Source organism: Notolabrus celidotus, chromosome 10 (assembly GCF_009762535.1).
Source record: "Notolabrus celidotus isolate fNotCel1 chromosome 10, fNotCel1.pri, whole genome shotgun sequence".
Taxonomy (NCBI): Eukaryota; Metazoa; Chordata; class Actinopteri; order Labriformes; family Labridae; genus Notolabrus; species Notolabrus celidotus.
In genome coordinates, this window is record NC_048281.1 from 19,411,019 (window position 1) to 19,434,938 (window position 23,920).

A 23,920-nucleotide genomic window follows, 5' to 3' on the forward strand; every position below is an offset into this window, starting at 1 on the left:
TCATAAACAAAGAGGCAAGTTAATAAATTATGCACTAAGCCAGCTTTATTAGGCCACTGGCATCTTAACAAACGGTGGCTGTACTTGGAATAAAATCACTAGAAATAACCAATAAAGCGGTCTATAAAACTGTGGTTATGATATTTAGTATTTTGCTGCATTCTGCTACCTCAGGAGGCAGTTCACAGGCTTATCTAACCTACTCTGCAACATGTAAATCAGAGCTATGCAGCTCTCTGTGCCGCTGCCTCTTACTTGACTCTATCTTTACAAAGTCTCTTGACCGTAAAATGAACTGTAATGCAATTACATGGAGTGGAAAAATACAAACTGTTTCCAAATCACGAAAGGTCAGCTGTTCATCATATTACACTTTCCTTCTGCTCATCACAGTGAACACTCTTTCGACAGGCCTGTTTGCACCAGGTCTGATCTGCCAGTGACTCATTACTTTGTACCAACCTTAAAGGGTACAAATGCTTCATATTTTATAACGGATCTGCAGTTTACATTTGACAAAGTATTGATTTTTTTAGGGTTAGGCAGGTTGGTGTATGTGGAGAGCAGCAGCAGCAGCAGCAGCCGGACAAAATGGCTCAGATGAGTCATAATGAACTGGGTGAGCAATCCATTTGAATGATTCAAAGTCTAAAACTTTCCCAAAATTCAGCTGTCAATATGTTATACAAATCAATTTATATTCAACACCAGCTACTTGATGAGCATTCTTTTGCTCTTGAATGACAACGAGCTGACTAACTGTGTTTTTACCCTTAGCTATACAAGAGTCACATTCCTTCTATCTGTTCCACAAAAACAGAGCAACAGTTTGGAAATACACTTTCAGTTTTCCTGCCGATGGGTTAAAGAGGAGGTCGTGTCACATCTTTATGGTAATACAGTTGTGGGCTGAAGCCTGTTAGCATAACTTACAACCCCAATTCCATAGGAGTTGGGACGCTATGTAAAATGTTGATAAAAACAGAGCTTAATGGTTTTGCATTTGGCTTATTTTAAATTTGAAAATGACAGTAACATATTTTGAAACAGTTGGGATAGGGACAATAAAACAATAAAGAAGTTGAGACATGCTCAAAGAACATCCCATGTTGGAACATCTCCTAATGAATAACATTGATCTGCAACAGGTAAGTAACATGGCTGGGTATAAAAAGGACACTCTAGAGCAGTGTTTTTCAACTTTTTTTGAGCCAAGGCACATTTCTTACATCAAAAAAATCTGGAGTCACACCACCAACCAAAAGTGTTACGAAAATCACACATTTAGTCTCTCAATTTATGAATCTATTTATATACGAGAGGGACTTTGGCTACTTCTTTAACAGTGTCAGGGCAAACATCTTATTTACAATAGCTTTTGCAGGTAGTATTAATGTCTCTGCCAGTGTGTGGCTTTTTGATTTAGCAGACACCGTTGTAGCTCATAAAAGTTGTCTTTTCCACCACCCATATTACGCTCTTCATCCAGGTTAGAATTTTGTGCAGGTACCAGTTTGGACTTTTCATTTTTTGTTTTTGAATATTTATCCGTCGCTGTTGTACGCACTACATGGGGAAAAAAATGCAGTATAGCAATAACATTTTTTTGGAGTAATTAAGTGAAATTGGAAAATGTCACACGACACACCTGACGATCTGTCACGGCACACTAGTGTTCCACGGCACAGTAGTTGACAATCACTGGTCTAGAGAGGCGAATTTGTGAGAAGTAAAAATAGGAAGAAGCTCACCACTCTGTGAGAAACTGGGTGAGGATCTAGTTCAGCTTTTTAAGAATAATGTTCCTCAGTGTTAAATTGGAATGAATTTTAGGATTTCATTGACAGTACAGAGTATCATTAAAAGATGATTAAAAGATTCAAAGGATCTGGAGAAATCTCTGCACAAATGGTACAAGGCCAATAACTGATACAAGATGGTCGTGATCTATGAGCCATCAGGCGGCACTGCATAAAAAAACGTAAATGACCCTGTAGTGGAGATCACTGCATAGGCTCAAAATCACATCCAAAAACCTTTGTCTATGAAAACAGTTTGTTGCTATGTTCTCTAATGCAGATTATAAATGTACCATGACAAGTCAAAATATGACTTTCTTTTTGGAAATCATGGATTGAAAGGGGGAGGGACCACCTGTATTGTTATTAACACACAATTCAAAAAACAAGCATCCCTGATGGTATGGTGATGCAGTGCCCATGGAATGGCTAGTTTACACATCTAGGACCCATTAAAGCTGGGGTTGGTAGTCAGATTCAGATACACTTTTTGTTATACTGGTTAAAATTATCTTTATGTCCTGATGGTAATCAATACATAATGTGTTCTAAAAAAAGAGTGAAAAAAGACTATCTACAGCCGGAGTAAACCTTGGAAAACACCAACCAATCCCTGCCATCAGGAGCCAAATTATGAAACCAATCAAATCCTGTCCTGCCGTTCTGCCCGCTTCCTGCGCGTACATTTCATGTTTGTGTTTTTAACTTTCACTATGATAATGTTTTGGTGTTTTCTTATCACTGAGTGAGACATGAGTGGACGTAGAGCGAAACACAAATGATGTGCTGAGGACTGGTTTTGAATCAGTCACGATCATATGGTCGCGAATCACCGGCGCTTATGCATGTGAGCAGGGGCATCGTTTTGGAGGAGCTCCGAGGGGAGGGAGGGGAGGGGTTAAACTCTTCTACTAATTGGTTCTGTAGTAGAAGAGTCCAGGTGCTAAACTGGCCTGCCTGCAGTTTCTGTCAACGATTGAAAACATTTGCCGCATCACAACACAAAAATTATGACAAAGGAGACCCCAAACTATGAGCAGCTGAAATCCTACATCAGGCAAAAATGGGATAACATTTAACTTTCAAAACTGGTCTCCTTTGTCCCCAAACTTTCTCCATTTCATAAGCTCCTGTTTCATAAGCTAACTAGTGGAAGCTAAGGGGGTTACAGTGTGTTTGTGTTTTTTGTTTGGACTTTATACTAATTTGCATTAGAAGTTCTTGAAGATGGATGATTTTGTTAACTTTAGAAAGAGCCAGGGCCACGCTGTTTCCTGTCAAGCTATGCAAGGCTAACGAATTGTTTAACATCAAATAACTAATTAAAACTAGGCTTGTCAAAAAATAATACTTGCATAGATTTGACAATGTCTTTTAACTTTCTATCTGACATAATGTAGGAGGTGGGGTTTATGACCTATACTGCAGCCAGTCACCAAGATGAGCTCTAAAAATGATGGCTTCACACAGGATATCTGCTGTTTTGTCCATTCCATATACATTGTATGCTAGTCAAATACAAATTGCAATATGTCAAAAGCGCCATAACACAGTTCTGCCATTATCACCCTCTTGTACTTACACATTGGCAAACAAACACACTCTGACACATACACACAGTGCTGTTCCACCAAGTCACATTGCCACTGTCTTCCCCCCCATACTGCCTCTGTTACTGACTCCAATAGCAGATCAGAGTCAAAACGACACCATTACGCCTCTGTCCATTTCACATTGTAGACAAAATGTAAACGGGGCATTAAAAAATTGCCTATAACTGGCAATGCATATGAGCCTTTTGGTTCAATCTTCACATTTACTGCACCAAAACTGATAATTGGCATCAAACTTTTCATCTTAGACTTGGTAAGGAAACGACTGAGACGATTCCACAAAATCAACTCAGACTATTCCTTTAAAAGCTGAATGTTGTGCAGGTCATAAGATTTTATTTTATTTTGCAAATCAACCTTTACAACGGCATTAGCTTCAGAAAATATATTACCCCGTTCAACAACAACAGCAACAACAGCTCCTCTGTTCATAATCCAGTTTTGTGCAGAGATAAGTGAATGGGCTGTGGTAAATCTGGATGCTTTAATGTGACTTTTATCAGCCAGCTTTGCCAGGATGCATTAAGAGCCACAAAATGGGAAGTCAGCCTCGTATTTTTACAGGAATTTACTGCAATCTGGATGCACTAGAGCCACAAATTAAATATTTGCAACATTAACAGATAGAGAGGAGCATAACAGTGGGAATGCAGAACCCGTTCTCTGATTGTGGATGTACTTACTGAAATTATTACTGTCTGAATGAACTCTGCAAAATCAAGTTGAAATAAAATGCTCGACATTAAAGGCTCAGAGTAGAAACAATTCAGACACAAACTTAAAACAGCTTCTACTCCCATTATTCCTCTTTTCTTCCCTGAGGTAGAACATTAATAAAACTGTCTCAGGTGATTGTGCCCTCTCTGATATGTCAACACTGTCAGTGGGAATAAAAATAAGGATGAGAAGCTGTCTATCAGATATGTCGTTCATGAAAGGCGACAAACGGTTATTAATGTATTTTGTTCAAAATCGACTCCTTGCAGGCAGTGAATGAGTGCTGCAACAGTTTCTGAATTTCTGTGTGGAAATGTTGACAACTTGTTTGTATTCTGGTGTTAGAAACTCTGTTCCTTATATCTGCTTCAAATGACTCCCACTCAGAGTGATGTTAATGATGATTGATTTTGTTTGCTCATTCATTGTGTCTGCTGCATATATTAGATCCACTGATCCACTGAGACACATCTCAAGGCCTTTCCTCTTTCTGGTGAACCCACACTGACAAGATAAAGGCTTCTTTTAAACACACATAGAAATGGCACCTGAACATCTATAACTTATATGCTCACCTTATTGGGAATTCCTGTCAGCTACTCATATCTAACCCATCCACAAGTAGGGGAGAAAGGGGTTGGTTGTCACACGGGTTGGTTGGCACACTCGTTGTATCTCGCCACCAGAGGGCGCTGTCTCTCTAATTGGGGTATGGACATTTCCGGAATTAAGATCAGAGCTCAATAGTCTTCTCTGGAGTAAGACAGCTGAACATGAGGTGAGATGACTTTTTGTGTTTTTCAAGTCAAATTGTAAATATTCAGCTCCTCAGTATTTTTCTTCTAGGCTTTTAAACGACGGGTTTATAACAAAACAAGTGTTACCCTTACAAAGTGTGAGGGGAAAGCTATAGTTTATATTTTTATTAGCTAGCTAAGTCGTTTTTAGATGGTTGTTAGCCTTGATGCTAGCAAAAAATTCCAGTTGGGGTAGGTCGTCACATTCTCTTTGGGGTTGGTTGTGACATATAACAACCAACCCCTATCCCCAAATCAAGCATGGTGAAATGAGTTGGAGTGCGCAGACCCTATATTTGCCATCACTGTAACTCAGGCAGTGACTGCATGTGGCCTAGTTGAGTAGGCCATTATTGTTAGGCCTATTTGTTTTGTTCTTTATGTTGTTATATAGGCTGGCCTAAAGATGTGTTTCATGTTCCTTGCTCATTTTATGTTAAAATGCACTAAGTTATGTAGGCCTATCACTTGTCAGTGCAATTAAACTTTCAAATTTAGTTCTGCCTTCTTGCCTTTTTTAAAAGATTTTTCCCTTTGAAATACCAACCCCATCGTGTGACAACCATCCCCGTGATGGGGTTGGTTGTCACAATGTGTCAGAGTGTCTTTGATAGTTAATTGCCTCTTTGTTACAATGAATTGGAAAATGAGAAGGATACACATTTCAAGCCAACACCTTAAGCTTCAATTTAATGTAGGAATGACTATTGAAAGATGTTTTTATGATGAGCAATCATCAAAAAATAAAAAGTGTGACAACCAACCCCATTCTCCCCTACATGACACATAAGTCCACATAAGTGAAGAAATCATGGCACTTTCTATTTTTTTCTATCACCTCTACAGTCATGTTGTCCACCCCTGTGACAGTTTGAATGCACACACAGACATGCACTAATAACACAGTGAGATGTTGTCTCATACATATGGACGATGGACTCCATTTTGTCAGCCTGACAGGTTTAACCTGTGGGGGTTGTCAGGGTGGGATTATATTGCTGCACCTGACACATGCAATAAGGCTCCGTGATGTCATGGCTGAATCCAGCTTTATCATTCTGCGTGTATTCCCGACAGGAATATTTCTCCATGTCTTGGGATTAGCCATGAAATATTTAAGGCTTGCTCTAGCTTTGTTTCCCATGAGAGTTCCTGGTTGACTGGAGACAAGGTACATTAACCTTGGGTAACATATAAAAGCAATTACACTTTAATTTGACACTTCCAGCAGCAGAAACCCAAGTTCAGTCAGGATTATGTGAGGTAATAATAAATATGTCTCATCAGGGGATTGAAGCAACAGCGTGCGGCAATAATGAGCTTCATATTGTGTTTATTGTCATCTTTAAACGGAGGTGCAAACTCGGATTTGGTGTATGCATACCCACTATTATCCCTGGTGTGATTTTAGGGAATTTTATGTAGGGATACATTGTATGGCTTCAAAAACCCAGACAAGCACTTAAAAAAATGTATGTGCAAGTCAGAAGCAACAGAAACACAGATTCTATGGCATTTTAACACGCAATAAAAATCCAAATTGCAGTCTACCATGCGCAAAAACAAGACCCCAGGGACTTTCATTATTTGTAGATGACACCATGTAGATGAATATCTCAAGATGGCAAGAAAACCTGGAGAAGAAGTTGCATGGCATACATGACACTCTTGTTTCCAAGATGGTTCCAGTAGTTGTAGGGAGAGGCTATCTGCCTTACACCTACAGACTTTCAATGACAGGAAGAAGTGACTTCCATAGACTGTATACCCTTAGTTTGTGAGTTCTCTTTTGAAGCCTCAGGTTTGGCATTTGGCAGAGGGCAATGATGATGACTTACCATTTACAAGCAACTGCACCCTATAGTACACCTGTTTGTCAATTTTACTCTAAATGGAAGTCTCATTTACAAAATAAAGAGCACACAGCATTCAAAATGACTTGTCTCTATAGTGATAGACAGCATCAGCTAATTTGGAAAACAAATAATGCAATTTTAAATCATCTGTACAATAACTTAACTTTTGAATCCAACAGTCAAAGTCCACCTCTCAGTCACAATAGATGTGATGGAACACTAACTCAGTGTGACAGTCACGTCCAGCCCTATTTCCTTTAAACACTTTGTGAGGAGAAAGTGAACATCTAATAGCGCCTCAAGCTCTAATGCAGAGGATAAAATGTGTTGTTGCTCTCTTTCTTTTAATGCAGCTAATTAGATAGAGGAATGGAAATCAAAATGCAGCAGAATTCTGCTAGAAACAAAAAATGGATCATTCTATAATACTGAAAAAAAGCTCAGTTGGTGCAAAAATGGACGGTTTGAATTGAGGGATCAGACAGACCTGCATTAACGCACAGTACAAGAGACTGGAGAAGAATATGAATAACCTGGTTTCACAGATTTTATGCATTCCTTACATGATCAATACCAAGACATGATTTAAAACCAGGATGAAAACTGGAGCCTTAACGATATATTGGTTGGTATATAGCATCAGGGTAATACAGGACAGCTTTTTGATATGTCGTCATATTAAAGCTGTTATCTTTAAAAGAAAACAACGAAGAAAACATGTATGAGACAATTTTAGATTGGCATCAACACTAAGAATATGCCCACATTTCAGCCAATAGGGACCCAAATCGGGTGATTTCATGACAATTTTAACAGCAAAAGTCACACAGAATGTGATCTTCTTCAATCAGATATGTGGCACTCAATAGGTACAGCCAGTTTGGAACGCACGTTACAGCTCTGCACTGCTAGGGCTGGTGGGAGCAGGAGCCACTAACACTTAATCACAACAAACATGGAAGACAGCTGCAACGGAGGTGGTTTCTCCTCCTCACTATCAACCGCTCATAGCTTCACCGGCTTTCACTGCACATCAATTTCAACATGGAACTGGAAACCATGCTTATTTCAGTGGTGGCCATGTGTACTTTCCTGAACACCCTCTAGACGTCTTTGTTGTTGTTCTTTTGCACATGCAGGGAAGTGCAAGATCGAGTCAGGACCTGTCATGTTTAACCCTCCTGTTATGTTGCTGGTCAAATTGACCCTTTTTAAAGTCTATTTTAGACAATACATGCCTTCCAAACCAGTTAAATACAGCATAAAAATCTGGGCAGCATGTGACAGAAGAGGTGTCGAGTTTAATTTATCAACATCACTTCATTAAAAAAAAAAAAAAATCAAAATGTAAAATATAATAAACAAAAATCTATTTGTCATGTAAAACTATTGTATTTATATTTAGGGCTTTCCGATGTACATTAAAAAAGTTTTAACATTAATTTTAATGAAAAACGAGTGAGTTATCCTCATTGAACCATGATCTGTGAGAATTAAAGAACAGCAATAATGTTTCATTGTTTCAACATTATTGCTGTTCCAGAGAAACAAACATAACAGGAGGGTTAAAATATCTGAAAAATATATCTGAATTCGGTGTTAAGGTCTTGCTTTCATGTAAATGTGAAGCCAATGAAAGTGCAACTAAACGAAGTTCAGCATAAGTTCAAGCAGGGAGACTGTTCCATATTTATCCATTCATTCATCATTTATTCATCATTCATTCATATCACTCTGCATCTCTTTATCTTCCTGTCTATGTCCTCCTGCTTCTCTTGTCACCTGATCATGGGTGGATCCACTTTAAAGTATTCATAAACCTGGTTCTGCCATGACCTAATAAACCAACCACCCTGCTGCCGCCAAACTTTAAATCTGTCCTCCTTTTTGTTCAACCTGTATCGCTGTGACCCTCCTTCACCCAAATCACCTTCACTCCCAGGAGGAGTGTCTGGGTTTAGCACATCCTGCATCCTTCCTCTACACCCACCACTATCACCTGTGCCTTAGCTCCATATTATCAGGGTATCCTATCCTGCAGTCAGCCTCATCACCCCTTTGAAGATTTGAATATGTCACGTTAAATTCCCAATGACGTCATACAAACTAAATTATCTCTCATATTTAAGACTCTCCTGATTGGATGATATCTATTGCAAAGTTTGAGTCAAAACAAGCAGCTGTAAACAGTATCAACAAGAAAGTACAAACTACTCCTTTCTCAGCTAGCAACAGGTTAACAACATAACAGTCCTCTCATTAACAGAGCGTTTGGCCAGCAATGGATGGTTGCTCACATCAAAGGTAAAGCATCTTCTTCTGGCTAAAAGCACAGCACACACATGAATCCTCTGTAGTAGCAGGTCAATTAGTTAATTGGGTGGTTAGGATCCATTTTTGATGAATATTTGATCAGCTGCCAATCAAACGGCAAATGCATAACCCCAAAACATAAAATGGGATTAATTAGAATCAGTTGAACCACAATCTGCATGCAGCACACACTCAGTTTCTCTTCCCCCCCACAAGGCATGTTTCCATCTTTAGTGGAAAGCAAAGGAGTTGATTATACATCATATTATGTTTCTCAAAATAATGCTAGTGTTCGAGGGCTAAATCTGCCAAACCTTTTATTTGTTTTTCGAAGCAGATGCATCATTCATGAAGTAGCTGCAGGTACAGTGTTGGAATGAAATGGAATCAAACTCAACATGAACATGACTATATATCATTTGTGTAATTTGAGGCAACATAATTCATTTTTAAGATGAATATGAGACAGACAACATGAGTAAGGGGAGGCTTCATTTGTTATGGCTTACTTATTTTTCTTTATTCTTGGCAAAATGACAAGAAATGTATGGAGACACTGTTTTCTTTGTGTGCACACATTATGGACTTGTGCTTACAAAATAAGTAGTTTGGGTAGCACTCTCTTGTGTGGTGACCATAGACTGTATAAAAATGGACGTAGTATCCGTGACGTCACCCATCTGTTCCTGAGCGCTGTTTTGAAGCCAATCGACGGCGGCAGCCATATTGGAAATGCGGAACTCAACCAGGCATAGTGTGACGTAAAGAAGTGGAGTTTGAGCCTCCTAGCCAACAGCTACGTGTTCCCGACCGGGAGTCAAGTCAGCCATGTCCTTATTTGGGCAAAAACTCGTAATCTTAATATCTTTTGAACCGTCACGTTGGAAAAAAATTCACCCCCCGTACAGTGTGTGCAGATAGAGAGATTAGCAACGTAGAGCCAAGCCGTTTTTTTTAACCAGGCTGTAAACATGTTTATTAATGCTGCAAAGATTGTCTTTTTCCCATTCATGTGTATGTGGTTTCCGGTGTTGCTGCAGCCAGCCTCAAGCGGATTCTTGATGAATTGCAGTTTATAACACTTCCGCATGGGCTTCATATGTTGAGACCGGAGGTTGCTGCTTGGTGGTGACCTACACATAAACCATCACCATAAGCTCCATTCTGATAAAAACATAGCAGCTTTTTTGAAGTAATAAATAAAAGAAAAATGCTTCAACACAGGGAGCATTAATCTTGCTAGCTGTGGGATAGCGTTGCTACACCAAAGACATTAATGTTGTAGCTATGAAGTAGCTAGCCAAAGCATTACATGGTGAGCTGTAATTACTATACATCAAATCCATATCATAATAGAAGTGCTTAATATTAGATATAGACGCAAAAATGCCTCTTTCACCAAAAAACCCTGTAGTATTTTCATGCAGATTAGTTCATTACAAATTAACACTACATGGGGCACACCCCTTAACTGTGACCAGCAGAGGGTGCTTGTGGTTCACACAAAAAATACTAGTGTGACGCTTTAGGAAAATAATTTTTTTAATAGTATTTGCATAATCAAAAAAGGACTTTAGTCAAAAAATGGCATTTAATGTCAAATAACGTCAATTCATGGCAAGTGGAAACATGTTGCACTTGCCCAGGTTGATAACTCATGTGCACAAGATAGGAAACTTGCGTGCACAAGATCAAAAATGATGACCTTATGGGACTTTAGGGGCTTCCACATAAATGCCCATTTGTCATTTCTGACATACTTGAAGCTGTGTTGAGAGTTTCCTCATCATAACTGTGTGTCTTTTTCTCACAGGTAGCACCTCAGTAATGACCTTCAAAACAAAGCTTCAATAAGAAAACCACTTCATGCAGCCATGACACACTTTGGATTTTTTTTATTATGTTCTGCAGCACCTGATGTTTTCAGCATGTATTTTTGTGTGATGTTTCTCATGAAGATTACCAGCCCTGCCTCACAAAAGAAAATGGAGCACTAAATTGAGCCGTGTATCTATGTTTTGTGGGAGAAAGTCTCCTGTATGTCCCCGCCTTATTGGTATAAAAGTCAATAGGCTGTTGTGCTTTTGATCACCACTCTGGAACAAATGGAGTCTAGGTAGGAAAGCAATGACTCGTCAGATAACCTTCACTGAGGTAAACGGTAATGTGAAATACTTTGAGGCTGAACAACAGGGTCACAGGAATCCCACCCATGCAGGGAATGGGTTGACAGTCAAACTGCATAATGCTGTTGTCCAAGTCAAAACAATATTGAGCTGGTGGTTGAGGGAAACAGTGCAGGAGAGGGGTAGAGAGTGGACAGAAACCCCATTGTGCAGGGATGAAATGAAAGTAATTTCAATCCAGAAAAAAAAAGAACTGAAAATGATCTGTTTCCTAATTGTCTGCATTTAATTATTTTCTCCTAATTCAGCCCCTTGCTGCCTCGGGAAAAAGGAATAGGAAAATCAATTTGAGCAATCATTTTTACAGCTTTTATGACTGTTTTTGCCTCATAGGTGTCAGCGCTGAAAAACACAGTCACTAATTACTGTTGTGTGTAATGTGGAGGCAGCGCCGTGTCTGTGTGTGTGCGCGCGTGCTGTTTTAAATTAAATGTTGTTATTGTGAGTACAGGTGCTTTCACAGTATGCGTTCATAATTATGGTGCACCAAGCTCTGCAAAGACAAGGCGTATTGACGGGACTCTTACGAGTAGAAAGAAACACAAAACCTGCTCTATCATTTGCATCTATTTAAGGTGCAAGGGTGTAAAAAACATTACATTTTTCTTTGAGAAATTATTAAATGTGGCTGCTCAGAGGTATGCTGTAGCTGCAGAGGGGAAATTAGTACCTGCCTCGTGGGGAATTAAGGAAAAGGTTAGTACAAATTAAGTATTACAGCTGCATGTCTTTGTTATATTACTTAAAAATGAGCCAATTAACATTACTGCCTTTAAATGAGAAACTATTAAACATAGTCTGGAGTTTAAATCTACTTTGTGAGCCTAACTGAAAATATTGGAGCCGTTCACTCCTTTCCTCAACTCTGCATCCCTTCCGGAAAGCGGATGACGGAAAGCACGTACAGGATAGTTCACATTTGAGTTCACATCCCAGCCCTAGCCTGGTGATCTGGGATCTGAACTCACCCTATATCTCCTGGCTCTTGATTGCAGCTGTGCTGACGCCTGAGGCTTGCCGGCAGCCATGCTGGGGGCACTGGTCCCTTCCTCATCTGATGGGGAACCCTGTAGGTGAGACACCTACTTAGGTTGAGTGGCATGACTCTCTCACAGGGGGAAGAATAAAAGAGAGGAAAATACAACTACTGGTTGAAATATCACTGTACACTTAATTTCATAATGCCTGCTTTGTCACTAAAAGTTGATATTGAGGTGAATAATCTGAACTTGTCAGTCTGGTTGCTGATGCATGAGTTACACCAGCTTTAGATTCAACAAATGACATGCTGACATCGCACTGCAGTCAGCTGCTTTGTGTTGAACCAATGCCCAATACCACTGACATGACAATGGCTCTTCTCACTAAAGGCTATATGACCAAAGGTGGCAAGAGTACACACTATTTATTGAAGTAAAAGTACTGGTGCTTCAATGTTTTTAAAAGAAGGAGATTAAAGATGATAATATTTTTCACTTAAATAAAAGTTAAGAGCACAGGTGCTGAAATGGACTTGTAAACGGTAGCTCCCTGTTCGATATTTATTTTTTTATTTTTCATTTTTTTAAAGTTATATTTTTGGCCTTTTTGCCTTTATTTTATAGGACAGCTGAAGAGAGACAGGAAATGTGGGGAGGAGAGAATTGGGGAGGACATGCAGGAGATGGTCGACTGGCCGGGAATCGAGCCGGCGACCCCTGCGATGAGGACTGTAACCTCTGTATGTGGGGCGCTTTGACCGCTAGGCCACCAGCCCCCCCGTTCGATATTTCTACTGAGTTTCTGCTTACATCTATCCAAATTGGGAGACTATTAAACTTTATCTTTTTTAACATCAATGTATTAAGATAATACATAACATTAACTAATAAACATAATCTTGGCTCCAAAGTGAAAAGAGGTTGAATGGGGAATGTCTTGTTCTGAATCTGCTCCTACTTCATCGACAATGTTGGCTGTTTGACTTTGATCCATCTTTCCCTCACGTCTTGTCTGTTGTGTGTCACATGCACTTACAAATCCTTAAAACCTTAAAAATCATGCACCCTTGTATCTTAAAGAGCTCATAGTGCCCTATTACCCCTCTAGAACTCTATGCTCCCAACATGCAGGCTTGCTAGTTGTACCTAAAATCTCTAAAAGTAGTATGGGAGGTAGAACCTTCAGTTCACAGGCCCCTCTCCTTTGGAATCATCTACCAGTCAGGGTCCGGGAGGCAGACACCCTCTCCACTTTTAAGAGTAACCTTAAAACTTTCCTTTTTGATAAAGCTTATAGTTAGAGCTGGCTCAGGCTTGGACCAGCTTTTGTCATGCTGCTATAGGCCTAGACTGCCGGGGGAACTGGCGCACTGACACACTGGGATCCTAGCTCACCCCCTTCCCCCCAACCCCTTCATCACTTACTTTAACTCTGCCTGTCCCATTAAAGTTACTAACCATAGACCTTTCTGGAGTCTCTGAGCTCCATTGTCTCGTAGATTCTTCTGAGCTGCCGTAGACGTCCTCCTGCTGCGGACGATCTGGACTCCAGCTGATACAGACGTGCTGGACTCCAGCGGCAACAGCTTCTACTACACGTCTCATCACTATCACTTCTCTCTCTTACTCCCCTCTATCTGTCTTTCCAGACCCAACTCAGTCGAGGCATGATGGCTGTCTAACATGAGTCTGGTTGTGCCTGAGGTTTCTGCCTGTTAAAAGGAAGTTTTTCCTCACCACTGTAACTAGCTAAATACTGCGATGTGCAATGCTCATGATGGATTAAGGTGGGGTCAGACTGAGTCTTACCCTGTCTTGAAGTTGGGTCTCTGTTGATAATTTGACATAGAGTGGTCTAGACCTCCTATGTTTGTAAAAGCGTCTTGATATGACGTTTGTTGTGATTTGGCGCTATACAAATAAAGATTGATTGTTTGATTGATTGACAAATACACAAGGCAATTAATTCCTCAGTATTTGGGTTAAAATTATGTCCTGACATTCTTTAGATGGTGTGCTCAGACACAAACAAATAATCAATAATACTCTCAAAATGCATTTAAGGTAAAGCAGTTGAGCTTTACATTTTGTGTCAATTGTTTGCATCCAAAGCATTTTTCCTTTTAACAGTTTAATGTTACCGTGATTCACTCCTGTGGAAATGTAAACAAAGCTCAATGTGATCTGAGTGCTGTAAATTGCTTCGTTGGACTCTAAACCGCTGACGGAGTCGACAGTTATTACAAATAACTACTTAAATTAGTCAATGTTCTTGAATTAATTTTGTAAGCAACGACATTAGTATTAAACTGAGTCTATTTAACAGCCAGTTTTCAAAACTCTTTGCAGTAGATTCAAGTGACTAGCCTTTTTAAGTGTAAGGAATCAAAGGTAAAGATTTTAGTGTAAGCACAGAAAATAAATACTTGAGAAAAGCATAGATACAAAACAACTTTAGAAGGGAAAGACATTGGCTGTTTTCAAAACGGCTTGCTACATACTACCTATTGATGTAGTAGGCAGTAGGTACTGCCAGACGTCACTGAATTTCTGTTTTCAGAAAGCGGAAGTAAACAACGGCCAAGCTGATCGCAAAACTGCTTCTTTAGCATCAATTTATGATTTAAAAAGTTAAGAAGTGGTTTATATGCAATTCAATAATTTTCACAGCACCTTAAATCTGAGTTCCCCCCATCAAAAAAAGAAGAGAAAAGAAAAAGTGGAACGAGCGCTGTGCATTGTGGGAAACAGCATGAGAGGGAGACTGCATACTGTGAAATGTTCCTGAATCAGTAGACATCCGGGTCTACTTTGGCATACTGCAGATTTTGCTCTTGTTCACATACTACTTACTACATACTGAATTTTGGCCAAATCAGTACGTACTGCTAGTACAGCAGGCAGTTTCAAAAACAGCCATTGACCTTATATAAAAAGGAAAAAAAGATCAGCTTCTCAAAGGTTAAGCCACATATATTTAGAGCTCCCCCTACTGACTGTGCCCCTAATGTCTTCAGTTAGCATAATAAACCATGCCTCCTCCATGTTGACAGATGGTACCAGGGTCACAATATAAAGTTAAAATACACGTCAAATATTTTTTATCCAATAACGGTTTCTGGGATTATGGTTAGTTCTTACACTGATTCATGTCATAGTGTTTATTTTTATCAGTTTGAATCAGTTATTTGATGCTAAAAATAGGGTATGACACCATGATTGACAGCTCTTTTTACAGACTTTGCTCATGCGGTGCTGTGTGCACAGGATTAGCAGAGTAAAGGAGGAACAGTATGAGGAGTTGTATCTGACACTAACACAAGAGTCATTGAAGTTTATTATCATGAGTGTTGGACATGTCTATAGAGTCAATGATGTGCCGTACCAAAATATTTTTATTTTGATAATTCCCACCTCTGCAACAGACTGACAAAACATACCAGTGAGGTTTAGCATTATTAAACTGGAAACTTATGTAAACCAGCATCAATGTTTTATTTAAGCTTATTGCCATCCCAGAACACCAGACTAAACTGGCCAAACCCCTGCAATTAATATTCAAAGATGCTCTGCCTCTGCATCTCCCTGGCAATCATTAGTTTGTGAATATAAAGCAAACGTCTGCACAATGCTGCATTTCTCCGAAAAAGGAAATGCCAATGAGGCCGACATCAAAGGTTAACCTGTCGGCATCTCTAAACAGGGGTCTGTAAACCAGATCCTGACAGTCTTTGATTTCCTTGAGCGCCGCAGGGTTCCAAAGCTTTCATGTCGTCGCTGAATACTCGACCTTCACGCAGGATGTGGACTAAGTCTTCAGACTTATACTTGTGAGGTCTGAGACAGAGGAGGGGGGATCATCCTGCATCACAGATTTCCTCTCTCCTTATTTATTTCTGTCAAGTCATTTTCACTCAGATAATCGATAAAAACGAATGAATCTTTTTTCTCCCTCAAGTGTGAAGAATTGTCCTTCTCTCGCTGGGCCTTCCAGCCAAGGTTAGCGCGAGGGCGAGCTGCACTATTGATGGACTTGATCTCACATCAAACTGTGAGGCTTATGCACTCACAGCAGCCCTTAAAAAGCTGTGGCCTTGCATCCCAATGCAGGACTGAGGCTGATGCTGTCTGACGTGCAAACACACCAATCAGTGCAGATTAAGTACATGGGTTTCAAATGGGCTGATCCCAAACACCCCTTATTAACAGAGGAAGCCTTTGATAACAACTTTCTACGGCTTGTTTTTTCCATTTGGCTATCAAAACAATAATTCACCAACTACTCAATAAACTATTGTTTCAGCTCCTACTAGAGGCACACAAATCCTTGTATACAATACAAAAGCAGCAGGGTATTACCCTTTACCCAGTCAGCTGACTATACCACAGGTGTATACAATATGAAAGTGAAAATTAAAGGCAGTAGAAAAGGTTTAACATTGACACCTGATAGTCATTTTTTTCTCTAATTTTTCAAAAACAAATGGTGATAAATGGTAGCAGATTTCTAATAATGGCCCTTGTCTCCATTTTATGTAACCTTGCTCAGTGTGCAGCCCCTCCTGCCAGCTTCACTTAGTTTCAGTGTCATGACATGCTAATCTTCACAGGTTCAACATGTTCCAACATCTCCCCAGCAGATGTTTCTTTGCTGTGCCTTGGAGTCTTGATGAAACCAGACTGGAACAAACGTACTAGAGAGTAAAGAACATTGTGCTTTCTTTCTTGGCAGGTAGATAGAATGTATCTTACTGTTAGGTATCTTGGTGAAGTTATGATGTGCATGTCAGACATTAATTACTCCTCTTTTTTCTAAGAGGTGAATTAGAATTGTGATAAACCCAATTTAAAACTTAGTTGTAGCGACTCTAGCTGCAAAAAGTAGGATTGTTTGTGTAGGTGGCCACTTGCTGCAAAAAAGTCCAGAACTTTTCAAATAAAAGGTTTAAATTTATAGTCAGAATGTATAAGCATTCAATCAGCCAGCCCATTTTTCATATTTTCTGGCAGGTGGTCCTGAAGGTGCTGTTATTCTAATCGAATTCCCACCAACCTCAGGCTCACCAGACCAATCACAGCCCTTTATTTAGAAATGGGATGGGTCTTACAAGATGAGGCCACATAAGTGCCTCTTCATCCTATTCGTAAACAGCCTAGATAGGCAGCTTTCACCCCAGGGAGGGCTGTTGAATTTGCTATTGCTGCAGTTTTAAACATGAACAAGTGGAATGATGCATTTTCATTAAAAAAATTATTAACAACAGATACTCTGCCGCTCTGTGCTACCTCACATGCTGCGTTGCTCTGATTGGTTGTATGCCTGTCCAATTGCTTCCTGAAGCACTTACAAAAAGTGGCCATTGCTAATGCCCCCTGGAAAAAAGGAAATTAATTGAACAGAGCCAGACCCATTTAACAAGGTGAATTCTCAGTAAAAACTCAAGGTTTATTTTCCTCTCATACATATTTTTTCTCCAACAGCTAGTTTCCCCTAACTTTACACATTCCCTTATTTACAGTATGTGTTAAAAAATTGGTTTGATAGCTATCTCTAATATAAAATGTATCGCTTGAAGTGACCAGCACACATGAAGCGTTAAAGACTTTGCTGTTCCCCTCAGCCATGTGGAACACTTTAGGATCTTTCAGCCTGTTGTTTTGGTTTTTATATCCATGACTTCAATGTTTTGGTTGTCTGTCAATGCACCCATAGAACTCATTTCAAGCTGCATGGGCCATCAGTTTATGGCAAAAAATCTCAAACAGGAAACATTATGGTACACATACAACACCAAATAGCAGACTGAAAGAGTTATCAACCATCCGACCAAGACGTGTTCAGCTTGTGATGCAACCAGTTAACAAAGGAGAGCCAGAAATGGGACGATGGCGGATATTGGAAATAAATTTTTCAGGCGGTTAGTCTCACAAAGTAAAAGTGTAAATGGACCACTGCTGGCTAAAACATTAGCAATAACAGATTGTCATAGTGACAGTATGTCAGTGTAAATTTAACAAACCTGGTGGCAAAACAGGAAGCAATTGAAACTGCTTCAACTGAATGAATAGTTCAATGATTTTAAATATAATGTTAAGGGTTACAACTCACTGTACCAGTTTGCAAATGCAAAAACCAAAGGGCTTCGAATGCTTTGCAGAAAAAAAAGTCATGTCCTATACTACTATATAGTATACTATCAAGAAACATTTAAATCGAGTGTGCTACTTCATCTTATGAAGCACTTAGGAGCACTTTCAATGTAGTTGCAGTCATCTTCGTATTTAGCATTCGGAAAGAATGACATTTCATGTTGTTCCATGTTTAATGAGCTTGGTGAAATGACTTGCTCTTTCTCTTTTAAGCTTTGGAACCTTTGTTATAAGATTTAAGTTACATGAAGCTGAGTAAGCTCTGACAAATTTGGCTGTGGGTCAAGGTAAAGTGTCTGTAAATAGCGACATTTAGCAATGTGTTCAGGCTCAGCTATCATTTCAGGGTGGCTTCACAAAATAGTTATTTTAACTGCTACTCGTGATTGGAAGAACTTACCCAGAAAGCTGTTGAAAAAGTGGTTGTTTGTGAAAATCCACATAAATCAGATTTTGATGGCCAATGTCCCCTATCAGTGTGTTTTTTTAATTGGCAGTGGCCATTTTCTATACAAACCAATGCAGTTCAGTGTTTCCAGCACTCAGTGTCCTCAGCAAAACAACGGCCGCATGTTTTTTGTCCCTGTACTCTTAGCACTCTGTTAAACTTAATTATTTTCCACTCATTAGTTCTATTCGGCTTTCTAGGCCCCAATGTGTTTTCTTTCTCTTTGTTTTATTTCATTTTTCCTCGCACTGTCGTACATTTTCTGTGATGTTGTCAAGGAATGTTCTGTGTTGTGTTTTTTCCATGTTTAATGAAAATAAAATATAAATAAAGTTCCAAAAAAAAAAAAACATAGTTCAACTTGTTTAGCACCATTGCACCAGTCAGTGTCACTTCTCTGACCGACCAATCAAAATCAAGAAGGGCAGGACTTCAAATATCAACTTGGCTGCCACCAAAGCTGATTTCTATCAATTGTTTTTACATTTTCCCACAGAGCATTTTGAAACAGACCGGGGGAAGTGGAATTGATGGGGGAAAACTTAAATAACCCAACTGCAGTAAACTCAGGTGAGAAGTGCTCTGAAATTAAGATTGTGGCAATCATGGGTGCTGTCAGCATGAATAATGCCATCAGTGGACACAGGCCCTGACTGAATATGTGGGTATTTTTCATGTAGTTTAACTTTTGAAACATCAAGAGGACACTGGGAATGAGTCATCATCTAACTACCAACTTGCTGACTTTTCTCAATGTTGGGATCACTTAACTTGATTATTACTCTTCTAACTATAAGTCACACACTCTAAATGCAGGTATATGAGAGACTGATAACACAAACACCAACATTACAACAGCCCTGAATTCTCGTAATTGTGTGAACATAACAAAATGAAGTTCTCTACTGGATGTGTGTAACATATTCCTGAGAGAAATAAAATCGATGTCCAGTTTATAACTCCTTCGTGTCACATTTCCAAAAATATGAAAAACAACCATGTTGAACCATGGAGCTATACCCTTTCTTAGTTCCATTGTGTCATATTATATCTCAATCACCTACAGCCCCAATCCACTTGTGATGAATTTGAATGAAGAGGGGTTCCTCGTGGGCAGCAACAGTTTAAACACAGACCGTAGTTGTCATGCTGGAAGTGTCATTTCGAATCAGACAGTGCTGTTATGCTCTACAACAACCACTGAGACGCTGGGTTGATGGTTAAAAAACAGTGCTCTCTTTGCAGGCGATGCAGGGAAACTGGATCTGCCAGCTATGACTCTGTGTCGAGTCCACGAATCAGAGCATTAAAATAAGGTTGTAGCATCTGTCAGTTTAGAGATGCTGGCTGAGTGTTCATTTGATGGTGCAGGGAGGGGAGGACAAGCATGTGACATCACTCTGGGAGGCAGCCATGTTTCTGCCCTTGGCCAGCAAACACATTTATGATACTTTTCTGGTTTGCCAAAAATGAAATTTACTCATATTAACCAAAAGCCTCATTATCCAAACAGTGTTGCTGATGAGCTGCTTTTCCCTTTTTGTTCAAGTTGCAACACCAAGAAAACTGTGAGAAAGGTGTAGATGTTTGATTAATGCTGCTTGAGACTGGCCTCTGTTCCCATGGGACATAGGCTAGTGGCTGCAACAAAAATGGCATCATCCTGGCATTGGATTCAGCTTCTCATTAAAGTGAATTGATGCCCAGTATGAACATGCTAATTCATTTATGGGAGATAGGGTTACTGGGTTTGAATTTTAAAACAACCAAATAACCCAGACAGACTGTCATGTGGTTGCTTGAGTGACATCCAGAGTTAAACTCTGACTGAGTGAGTCAACCTGGCAGGATGGAACAAACTCATCAGCATCAGTCCTTTTATGATTTAATACGGTTTTGTAGTGAATACATCTTTCTATTATCATACTGGACGACAAAGATCAGATACACAAACACAGATTGTAAACAGTATTTTCAAAAATCACACTCCCCCTGCATGACGCATACTAGAAATGTCAATGTCAAATTTTCTAAAGTGCAAGAGTGTGACTTTTGGAGGCTGACGCATCTAAACCAACTGTTTAAAAGTTAAAATGACAATAAGAAAAAGAAACAGAGAAAATTAGGATCAAGGTTGGTAACTGAGATCTTACCTTGAATTCCTCCAGGATTTTATACGTTTTGGCCCTGTACTCGCAAAAGTTTTTAACCTCCTTGCACTCAGGGCAGCACCCATTGTGTTCCACTTTGGTGCACTTGGGGTGCAATTTAGGGCACTCGGGTTGGTCGCACACAGGCCCGTCCTCCGTGCACTCGCACGGACAGTTCGAGTGTCCCGGGTAGAAGCGCTCCCCCAGTTTGTACACGAAGCCACTGTCATCCACGCACCCTTTACCCCGGTAGTCATCGAAGACGATGCTTTCACTGGCCGTCCGCTCCGCCTCGTCCGCGGGGTAATCCTCGGGGTTTCCCACTGAGGCCAGACGCACGGCGCTCGGGGCCAGCAGGAGGACGCATGCGGCCGAGAGGAGGAGAGGGCCCATCCTTCCCATCGTTCGCCGCGGCATCGATACCCACATTCAACAAGATTGTCTGGATGTCATCCCTAAGCTCTCTGTATCCTCTCCGGATCCGTTCTGCGCTTCATTACCATCACCACAGTCATCACCACATGAGGAAGAGGGCTGCTGTGGAGAGAATAAGAGATAATATGATGGACGATGATTCTCTGCAGCAGTTCAGATACACCCCCTTTGACCACTAAATCTTACATTTCAATACTTTTGATTTTGGCTCTGGTCTCTGTAGCCTATATTTTATCCTCCTGCTGCCACCAGCTGTGTTTATAGGGGATATTCAAGTTTCTACATTACTATCTCCAAAGACAAATGGGACTCAACAGGCCATCATTCCTACAGAAACAAAAAACCTTTGATAACACAGAAATAGCGTTGTCTGTATTTTTTCTGTTTGGTGTTGGTGGAGGTTTGTGGGTGTTTAGGTCCAAATTATTCACTTTGTGCAAAATCTCCAACGTCCAACAGTGAAAGGAAAGGTGAAAACATGCATAATCTAAAGTGGGTGGAGTGGGCTCATCACATAATTCTTCTAACTCACAGAAACCCAACCTATGAGCTATCTTTGTGCAATTCCAAACTATGAGAGCGACCACAGACAACAGGTAGCTATTAGTCCCGTTTTAATTTCCCATGAAACCAATGATTTTACACATTGCTGCTCCTACAATGTACTTACAGTTACGTGCTCTCACTAAATCAGACATGCAACATGCAAATGTCCCGAATCTCAAATGCGCAGTGGTTTAACCCCTCCAAAAAACGCATCTGTCCTTCCGGAATGGAAACGCACGGTACATAATTCAGACAGTTCGGACAAATACACAGCTGAAAAAAATACGTGTCTACCTTTTTAGATCAATTGCAATGCTAGTGACAGCAGGGATGTATATTCACTGAAGGGAAACTCACCGCGTTGAAAATTGCTTGATATCCACTTAGCGTGTATCCGGAGAGCTCAGCACACAGAACAGATTAGAGATAGTCGTCTAGCCTGTATTGGAAACTTCACTTTATCCAGCGGGTATATTCACCAGACTCCACCAGACTCTATAATCCTCCCTGTCGTTCGTGATGGTTGCTTTAAAAGCTATTAAACACCAGCCTTTTTGAGATATGGTTCCCCCTTAGAAGAGGAGAGAATATGATATCCACATAAAAGTAGGTTTGCTTCATGGTTATCCTCCTTGGACTCACCTTTTTTTGAGACAATATCACAGTTTACGTCCAAAGGCATACCGCATGTATGTGGGGAAGGAGACCAAGAAAAAAAAAATCCTCAGTAGCGTTCCCTGAGAATCCGGAGTCAATTCAGTATTTCCAAACGACGCAGGTGAACATTAGAAAGCAGCAGCCAGTCTTGTTGCACATATGTGCGTATACATCCAGCGGTTGCATGACGACGAGAAATGACAATCCGAGTGAGTGGAAGTTGAAGAGTATAAAAATTTAAACCATTCAGGATTGAAGTCAGACATTATTTGATTTTCGTTTTTTCGGCAGAGGTCGCATTCATCGTCAGCTGAGGAGGGAGCGCTCCGACTTTCAGCACCTTGGAGAGCGACTGTCTCCTGCGTCCTGCACTGAGCACAGCAAGGCAGAGCAGAGCAGAGCACAGCACCCACCGCCCCCCTCTTTCACCCACAGACACAACAACCCTCACATCCCACGATCCGAGGACAACTCCGACTACGTTTCTTGAACTGGTCCAGCAAGAGTTAAAGGCTAACAAATATGGAGTCGAAATAAGTGCTCTGTAGTCAGAGATGGTCCCGACGGAGCAGCAGATGAGGTGAGGCTCGATCAGTCAAATGAGTGTGTGAGTGCCTTTTTGTGTCCGTGTTTGTATTTGTGTCATGTGTGTGTGCGTCCATGCGCATGTGTGCCTGTGCGTGTCAGATTGTCTTCACACATGACCTGCAGCATGTTTTCCTGACTCACTCACTATTTGCAGCACAGTTTTGTGGAAACCCATTTGTATTCCACAGTGCAGGGCAGAAAAAAGAGAGGCTGACTTCTCAGCCCCTACAACAACAGAAAAAATACAACGTGGCTTTGCAGAGCTAGAGCAGCAGCTTTGTTTTACAGATGGTAGCCCATAGGGGCCACTGCCTGACTACATTCAGTCTGAGAACAGATGACTGAGTGAGACCCCAAAGACTTTCCCTTAATTAGCTTTTCCCATGAGGAATCACGCACATCTTATCAACTGCAACCTTAAGGCCTGTCTCCTTCTAATATGAGAATGTGTTCATGGCCTTTATCTGAGTAATGATTCAAACCTGCTGTTTTACCGGAGCTCCTTTACTTGAAGCACTTGTCAGTCCCCTGTGTAACATATTCCTATACTCACCTTTGTACATACAAATCGCACAGTTACATCTGCTGCATGAACGACTCCCTGTAGCAGGTCAAATCCAACTCAAACAGCCTGAATAAAAACATGTTGGGTCATGAATGCTTCTGGTATTACCTGCATCACATT

General features: G+C 40.4%; 1 protein-coding gene across 2 annotated transcripts in view; it reads right to left on the reverse strand.

The window, feature by feature from the left end:
- vwc2l (von Willebrand factor C domain containing 2 like) overlaps positions 1-23,236 on the reverse strand; it is a 34,704-nt gene extending 11,468 nt beyond the window's left edge. The window contains exons 1-3 of one of the 2 annotated variants that reach the window (XM_034693276.1): positions 22,348-23,236; positions 21,013-21,546; positions 12,250-12,363 (exon numbers count right to left, since the gene is read on the reverse strand). In XM_034693276.1, coding sequence (XP_034549167.1) covers positions 12,250-12,363; positions 21,013-21,438 — 540 coding nt within the window. In that variant the 5' untranslated portion in view covers positions 21,439-21,546; positions 22,348-23,236. The remainder of the gene's footprint in view (positions 1-12,249; positions 12,364-21,012; positions 21,547-22,347) is intronic. The other variant, XM_034693275.1, reaches the window with a different exon arrangement.
- Between the last annotated feature and the right edge of the window lie 684 nt (positions 23,237-23,920).